The sequence below is a fragment of the Ischnura elegans genome, chromosome X (assembly GCF_921293095.1).
Source record: "Ischnura elegans chromosome X, ioIscEleg1.1, whole genome shotgun sequence".
NCBI classification, from domain to species: domain Eukaryota; kingdom Metazoa; phylum Arthropoda; class Insecta; order Odonata; family Coenagrionidae; genus Ischnura; species Ischnura elegans.
This window is the reverse complement of record NC_060259.1, coordinates 1,344,659-1,353,995: the sequence shown is the minus strand read 5'-3', so window position 1 is coordinate 1,353,995 and position 9,337 is coordinate 1,344,659. Positions and strand designations below refer to the sequence as shown.

The 9,337-nt window shown below is 35.8% G+C and overlaps 1 protein-coding gene across 1 annotated transcript; it reads left to right on the top strand.

Annotated features, from left to right (window-relative positions):
* Positions 1-3,671: 3,671 nt before the first annotated feature.
* LOC124170537 lies at positions 3,672-7,090 on the top strand. Its single transcript, XM_046549327.1, has 2 exons — positions 3,672-5,390; positions 7,085-7,090. Exons 1-2 carry the CDS (start codon positions 3,672-3,674, stop codon positions 7,088-7,090), a joined length of 1,725 nt encoding a protein of 574 aa, XP_046405283.1.
* Positions 7,091-9,337: the final 2,247 nt, after the last annotated feature.

The window sequence follows — 9,337 nt, the reverse complement described above, 5'->3', positions numbered from 1 at the left end:
TTTGCCCATTAAAAATCCATCCTAACTTTAAAAAGTTCCTTATTAGAATGCGAAATTTTAAGTGAAGATGTTACTTTTCATTTGTTAATTTATTTAGTATTTAGGTTGATATATAAGGTTTCATCTTCAGATTAACTTTTGCATTTGTACGAGGAATATTTTAGTTAAAGAATGATTTGTAATGTGTAAATTTAACATATTGGTAATTTCAACGGGGTATTAGGGGATATAATTCTTGTATTATTTTCACATTATTCATGAAATTTAGCAACCAAAGGATAAATCATTGGTTAGCATCTCGCAACTTTAGGAGTGAGAGAAGTTTACAGTGATTTGTTTTTAGTTTTTAAATGAAAGATTGCATCTTCAGTTAATATCTCGCATTTTTACGAGGTATACCTTTAAGTAAAGGCATATTTTTAAAGTAAAATGAGAAAGAAGAAACTTTGTGCTTTCACGTGAATATTTATTCACACATTGAAACGACCATGGTTTCAACGTTAGACGTCATCATCAGGTATTATGAATCGCTTTCACATAGTTCTTTGAGAAATAAATTAAACGGGCCGGTTTAAAGAACTCATTTTGTTACGCTGATTATAAAGTAAGTGCTCCCTCCTGCATGCAACGTGTCAACGAGCTGCGCGCTTCGGCGTCCATATGATTGGAGGTTACTTACGTATTTCTTCAATAACTCCCGATGGGGCGGGTTGGGGCGGTCAATTTGTTTTGTTTTCATAGCCGAGAGTTTTGGCTACAACAATATATGTATACGAAAGCGGTGCTGGGTACTGATATATAACTTAATGATGTTCGTGTTTTTGTTTTTGAATAAAAAATGTGTAATTTGCTGGTTAAATTAAATGAGTAATGTTAACAATAATTTAAATGCTGTTTCAATGCTACAGTAAAAAATAATTTCAAATCTATTGACACTGCTGCATTGATTCTATTTTAAATTTAAAATTGAGGTAATTGGGTAGCTATAGAGCAGTCTTGAAGATGGGAATATTTCGAATCGAGAGGGAGCCTATGCAACTATGCAGCGCACCGGTCACTTGCAGATGCGACCTTTTTTTCAAAATTAAAAATGCAATTTATCATTGAGAATGTAATAATTAAATAATTTTTCATATATAAGGTTGAAATGGGGATTTTTTAAATGTTATCTAATACAATCCAATCTTTTCTTAAAAGAATTCCAGGTTAGATAGCATTTAAAAATAATATTTAAATATAGTAGATATAAATATAGTTTTAATGTAGTAGTAATTAAGAATAGTCTTTGAAGTGAAAATTTAAACTTTTATTGCCTTCATAAAATTAAATCCACTATTGATAGCATAACGATACAAGACAATGTCTCCACATATTCGGCTGAAAATGAAATTTTTTAATTTCATCTGCTGAATATCTTTTTTACTTAAAATTATTCTTAGTATGAATACGATATTTTAACTGGAGATGGAACCTTATATTTTCAAACATTTAATTAAATTTCATTAGTGACAGTGGAATGATACAGTAATAAGTTCTCCTCATATCTGGTTGAAATCACTATTTCTTAAACTTTATTGATAAACACTACAATTTACATAAAAGTGTTCCTCGTAAGAATAAGTATTGTAACGGAAGAGGCAACTTTTCTTTTGCACACGAATGAATCAATTTAAATTTTGAAGGTGTATTGATACAAGAATAAATTCTTCTCATAATCGTTTGATATCGCGTTTTTATATTTTATCTACAAGAAACCACATATAAATTGTGAGTATTTCTTTTAACAATAAGAAATTTTAACCGAAGAGGTAACTTTTCTTTTGAGAACGGATAAAAAAATTTTATTATTGGGATTGTAATGATAAAAAAATAAATCTTCGCTTACAAGTGGAACTGGCGATTGTTTTATTTTATGTTATAAAAACCGATTTTACTTGAAAGATTCCCTCGTAATGATAGGAAAATTATACGGAAGATAAAACCTTTTTGCAACATTAAAACTAAATTCCTTTATTGAGTGTGTAATGATACAAGATTAGAATATGTTGAATTCGCAAATTTTTATAATTTATCTACTAAAAACCACTCTTTAGTTTAAAGTATTGCTTGTTACAATAGGATATTTCACTTGAAGATGTAGCCTTATATTTGAAAAGATAAAATTATACTTCATTATTGAGGGTTTCATGATAAAAAAATCACGATTTTTGAAATTTAATCTACTAATAACTTTCTTACCTTAAAAGTATTCCTCACAAGAATACGCAATTTCAATGGAAATGTAAATTCTCTGTTGCAAGCGAATTATTATTTTCTTTTGAAAGTGTGATGATACAAAAATTAAATCTCCTCTTATTCGGTTGAATTCACAATTTTTAAATTTTATCTATAAAATCCACTCTTAACATAAAGTATTTTCGTTAGAATACGACATTTTATGTGATAATTTAACGTTATGCTTGCAAACTTAAAACTAAATTTCAATATTGACAGTGCAATGATACAGGAAAAACGTTAACTCAAATCCGGTTGAATTCGCAATTTTTGTAATTTTATCTACCAAAAACGACTCTTTACTGAATAGTGTCCCAAGTAGGAATACGAAATTTTAACTGAATATGCTGCCTTTTATTTTGAAGAGTAAAAACTGCATTTCATTATTGAAAGTGTACGGATTTTGAATAATGACTCCGGCTATTCGATCCGATATCCGGCTGAAATCGCAAATGTTTTAATTGTAACTTCTAGACACTTCTATAAATTTAAAAATCATCCTCGAAAGAATACGAAATTTTCACTGAAAATGTAGCCTTATATTTGCAAACCGTACACTGAATTTCAATCTTTCGTGTTACGATAAAAGAATTATGACTCCTCATTTCCGGTTGATACCGCGAAAGTTTTAATTTTATCTACTGAAAACCACTCGTTACTTTAAGTATTCCTGGTAATAATACGATGTTCTAAATGATAATGTATGGGTCATTCCATGTGAATTCAACACACCACTCAACCCGACCACCTCAGATTTCTTTCAAATTTGGTGTATTCATTGGTACTGGTAAGTGATGGAAAAATACCAATTTGTAGAGGTCAATGATGATTTTGACAAAAGTTACAGGTCCGCAAATGTTGTAAATTTGTCGAAATTTCCGTGTGTCTCTCTAAAGATAAATGACTGTAATTCCGGTTCTATTCAAGGTAGAAATATAAAACTTATGGTTTTGGAAAGGTAATGTATAGGGCTTTACAATGATATACAATATGGCCTATTTATAATAATTTTAATACTCGAGGTCATTGACCTTGACCTTTGACCTTGAATATCTCAAAACACCCCCCCTTCAATTTTTTAAATAAAAATATATGTTAATGCTCCTACGTTTTTCTACACGCATACAAAATATCAAGATGGCACAAACCAGCTCCCATCCAGCCTACGGTATATAAGCGAGGCAGAAACCGACAGCCGACACCTTCGACCTGAAGACGCTGGCAGGATAGCCAGCGAAACTGTTGTCTACGAACAATCTGACGCGGAAGGAAACCCGGAAGAAATGCAGAGATCAAACCATCGCCGCTGAAACCTACGTTCTAACATTATTCGCCTCTACGGGGAGGAGATCCACAGGGAGATAAGGAAGTTTGAGAAGCTTCGGAAGAAGAAGGAAATGCTCCTGTCATCTTTAGCCTTCCTTCAACGCTGCCGAGACACGAGCACCATACCCAACTGTGTCTGCATAAAACACCATCTGAATACGCACGCCGCCAAGAAGATTTTTCGCCGAGCCAGCGAAGCCCTTCTTAGAGAGCGGATCCATCACGCACGGCGGAACCTACATCAATGTTCCGTGGAACTTTACTGCGCTCACTTGAGGTTGGGCGCCACTCTGTCGGCTGATGATTGGAATACCATTGACAGAATTACCTTTGACTCGTCCCGAGCCACGCTCATGGCAACACGAGAAACTCAGATAAAGAAATTTGAGAAGCTGAACAACAACCAACACCCGGAACAGATTACTGATGGCCCTGAAAAGGACCGTTGTGTCGTCAACCTCACGGACCTTAACCTAGATAACGCGACTAGTTCGATACTAGCCAAGGGATTAAATTTCGCTTTAGCACCTAGAGCGATATCTCAAGAAAAATTCATCAGTGAAATTGAATCGGTTGTCCGGAGGCTTCCTAAAACGGACGCAGACGAGATCAGAGAAGACGTTGCTCGCGTCCTTCGCGCCGCCAAGCCACCAAAGCCGAACACCACTGCCGAGGAGAGGAAAGCCTTAAAGAGGCTACGTGAAAATAAGAATATTCTTGTTTTACCGGCGGACAAAGGCAGCGCTACAGTCCTGATTACAAAGGAAGAGTACGAGCAGAAGATATGTGACATCCTCAAGGATACCACCTACAAAAAACTGAAGACCGATCCGACGGCCAAAACGGAACGCAGCACTAAGGCCATCATAAAGAAGTCTTCAATTCCAACTGAAGAACAACGAGGACTTTTGCCGCGTGCCTCCAAGCCACCGAGGTTATACGGACTCCCCAAGATACACAAGCAAGGAGTGCCGCTCAGACCTATAGTCAGCCAAATCGACGCGCCGACATACCATCTTGCGAAATACCTGGCTCAATCCCTGCAGCCACATGTTGGAAAAACTTCATCTTTTGTGAAGAACTCTGCTCACTTCATAGACATCATAAAAAATGTCTCCATCGAAAAAAGCGACATTTTAGTGGGCTTCGACGTGGTGTCGCTTTTCACCAACATTCCGATTCCAGATGCAGATGAAGTTGTAAGATCGCTCACATCTGATGGTATTCCTAAGGACTTCCCGGAACTCGTCGAGCACTGCCTAAGGAACTCGTTTTTTCTATGGAATGGTTGCTACTACGAACAGACGGAGGGCGCGGCGATGGGTTCACCATTATCGCCAGTAGTGGCTAATCTCTTCATGGAGAAATTGGAAGAGGAAGCACTCGAATCCTGCGAAAAGAAGCCGAAGTTGTGGCTGAGATATGTGGACGACACGTTCGTCATCTGGCCCCATGGTGTACAGGAATTACAAGTGTTCCTTCGATACCTGAACTCACAACATCATGGAATCCAATTTACTATGGACATGGAGAAGGAGCAGTCATTAAATTTTCTGGATGTCCTCGTGACCAAAAAAGACAACGGGGGACTCGGCCATGCTGTCTACAGAAAGCTTACGCACACCGACCGATATCTAAATGCAGCATCTCACCATCATCCCAGTCAGAAGGCCTCACTATTGGCTACATTGGTCAACAGAGCATATAATATCTCCGATGATAACTCCCTCTCCACGGAGATAAAGCACCTCACTTCGGCACTCCAGAAAAATGGATATCGGAGAGAACTGGTCCTTAAAAGGACCACGAAGGAAGAGGAAAAGCGACGCAAGGCCACCATAGAAAACCAGAGGGACGACGATGGAGAGGCAGAAGCGTCAAGGAAGCTGTACGTCACCGTCCCTTTCATTGCTAGAACATCAGAAAGGATCGCCAGAATATTAAAAAAGCATGACGTGGTCACTAGATACAACTGTGTGGCCAAGATAAGAGACTTCCTCCCCGGGCCCAAGGACATCATTCCTCAGGAACTGTGCGAGGGGGTATACAAGGTGCCTTGCTCCTGCGGGAAATCCTACATAGGGGAAACTTGCCGCTCCATGCATGTGAGGATCAAAGAACATCAAAGGGCGACCAAAAACAAACAATTTCAGCTCTCAGCCATCGCCGAACATGCATGGTCGGAACCTGGCCACGACATCAAATTTGAAGAAAAGAAACTTTTAGCTAAGGAGTGCCGATACTTCCCAAGGCAAATCAGGGAAGCAATAGAAATTCAAAAAACACCATTTAATTTGAATAGAGAAGATGGATACTTCCTTCACAGCGCGTGGAAAAGAGTAATCCAAGAGAGAGCCAATCAGATAGAAGCGCCCAGTCAAATAGCCAATCACAATGCAGCTCCCATCCAGCCTACGGTATATAAGCGAGGCAGAAACCGACAGCCGACACCTTCGACCTGAAGACGCTGGCAGGATAGCCAGCGAAACTGTTGTCTACGAACAATCTGACGCGGAAGGAAACCCGGAAGAAATGCAGAGATTATACACCAGTATTGTAGATTACGACGCTTTGAAATGCGCTCTTCGAATTTTATCCTTCGTTTTTGATCATAGAGAGTTTATTTAAAAGGTTTAATTTATTTTTTTAAGGACTGTGAGCTACTTTTTTTAAAGATCCTTTCAATTCCTTATTTTTGAAAAGGGGGGAGTTTCAAGGGGCTTAACCCCCGGGACATTTTTACACGACCGGGCGCGTGGCGTACTTTGTCCACGATATGCATACGCATTTATCATGTGTATGCATTTATATGATAGCCTCGATTTGTGTTGAAATTTATCTGTAATTGTAAAAATTAGTTGAAGCTTGTACATAAGAGTCGATACTGATATAAAGGTACACATATGGTACAGGTGGTACACGGCCGGTCGCGCGGCGTACTTCGTACGCTACAGGTGTCGGGTTCCTCTTGGTGATCTAAAAAAATTGCTACAAGACTTTGTGCTTTAAAAAATCACGCGAGAGACAGTCAAAATAACATTTCCAGAATACACGAGGCCATTTAAGAAAAGCAAAGCACAAGGTATAGGGCCGGTCGCGCGGGGTATTTTGTACGCCACGGGTGTCGGTTCCTCTTGCCGGTCTAAAATTAAATTAGCTACAATACTTCAAGCTTCGAAAACTCGCACTACGGACAGTGAAGGTACATTGTAGGAATACATGAGGCCATTCTGGACCAGAATGTACGTACAATGTTGAAATCCTTGGTTTTCGAAGATTGGCGTACTTTGTACTCCAGCGCGCTCGCTCGAAGGTTAAATAAGGTGGTACTCGCTTGTAAATGGACTTAAAACGGCCATATCTCAATAAATATTTATCATACAAAACATTTACACAATGCAAAATATGTGAAATTACAAATGCTACAATTCATGCTAACATAAACATTAATGGTAAATTTAAAGTTTTTTCTATCATGTTTTAGTGCTAACATGTTTTCATATTTCCAGTTGTGTTTAGTTTTTTTGAAAATAAGAGAATTTTTGAGAAATTTTTGAAAATCGGTTTTCACTTTTGGCTCCAATTTTTCAAAATTAAGGGTTTCAAATCAACCAAAATTTTATGATTCATTCGTGGTACCTTAAATAGGGAGAACTGTTAAAGATCAATTTTTGTTAGGGCGGTAATTAAGTTGTTTTCCATGATTTTTTCGTAGAAAAAGGTAGGGACTGAATTTATATTTATCGTTACTCGCTCAATTGTCTTCCTAAAGGCTGATACTGAGTTTTTCTAGAAAGGTTTTAAAAATAGTAAAAAAATTAGACCCAACTTTCCTTCAAAAATTGCATACTTTTTCCGCTATATGACAACAAATCTCTAAAATTTAGCATTCCAAAAACAAAATAAATATATTAGGAAGCCGTGTCTCGGTTCGTATTGGTTGTCAAGGGAACATAAAAAAAATAATTTTACTTGTTTATACATCCGGTTGAAATTGCGGTTTTTTAATTTTATCCACAAAAAGTCAATATATATAATTAGAAGTATTCCTCTTAGGAATGAGAAATTGTAACTAGATCGTAGCCTTTTATTTGGAAAAATAAAAATTACATTTCATTTTTGAGAGTGTAAAGGTCCAAGGATAATGTCTCCTTATATCTGGTTGTAAACGCGACTGTTTTCATTTCATCTACTAAAAACCACTCTTAACCTGAAAATTTCCTCGTAAGAATAAGAATTTTTAAAGAAAGAGGTAACCTTTTATTTGAACAGTTAACACTAATGTTTTTTATTGAGAGTGAAAATATACAAGAATGATGTCTCCTCATATCATACTATTCGTTTGCAACATAATATTAAATTTCATGATTGCGTAGGAAATGATGAAAGAATTATGTCCCCTCATCTATAGTTGAAATCACGATTTTTTACATCACCTACGAAGAATTTATTTTCTCATATATTGAGTAAATATCCTGTAAACATAAGATATTTTGTAATTCAAACTATCAAATAAGATAAAAATTGGATTTTTATGAGTGTTTCATGACATGCATTTCCCTTTGTTAAATTGTTAATTCCTCTCTATTCTATAAAAAGTGTAAATAAAACTGTGGGCTCAGGGTTACCTTATTATCCATTGGGTAGATATCGTGTAGATACAAGATATTTAGTTATTCAAATTCTAAAATTTACATGGGAATTGGGGTTTTAATATTTTTCATGATATTTCATTTTCCCTTGTTAAATTTTTTATTCGTGTTTATTGCGTAAAAAGTGTGAATAATATAAACTGTGGAATAAGGTTTATTTTCTCACCCATTGGGTATATGTCGTGTAGAAACAAGATATTTGGTCATTCAAATTATAAAATTATATTCGAATTGGGCTTGTAAGATTGTTTCATGATATGCATTTTCCCTTGTGAAAATTTTATTCGTCTCTATTTCGTGAAAAGTGTCAACAAATTAAAATGTGGGATTGGGTTTTTTTCTCTTAATTTGTGTGGATAACGTGAAGAAACAAGATATTTTGTCTTTCAAATTCAAAAAATTGCATAGGATATGGGTTTTAAGGGTGTTTCATGATTTGTCATTTTCCCTTGTTAAATGGGTAATTCGTCTTTTTTGCGTAAAAAATGCCAATAAATTAAACTGTGGGATCAGGGTTACTTTATCATCCATTGGGTCGATATCGTGAAGAAAGGAGATAATTAATCATTTGAATTCTAAAATAACATAGCGATTGGGTTTTAAAGAGTGTTTTATTGTATGCATTTTTCCTTGTTAAATACTTAATTCGTCTCTATAGAGTAAGAATATTCAGTCAAAAAACTGTGTAATGAGGTTTATTTTCCCAACCATTTAGTAGATATCGTGAAGAAAGAAGACATTTTGTCAATTAAATTCTAAAATTACACATAAATTGGGATTTTGAGTGTGTTTGATGAAATGCATTTTTCCATGTTAAATTATTACATCGTGTCTAATTCGTAAAAATTGTCAATCATAAAAACAACGGAGTGAGTTTCACTTTCTCATCCATGGGGTAGGTATCGTGTTTGAAAGTCATTGAAATAGCAAAATTGCATGGGAATTGGTTTTCTAAGGGAATAATAATGTTTAATTCGACCATATTGCATTAAATTATGAATCTCTAAATTAGATGACGTTAATTTTTTCATCCATTGGGTATATTATCTAGTGAAACAAGATATTTAGTCATTTTTAATTCTGAA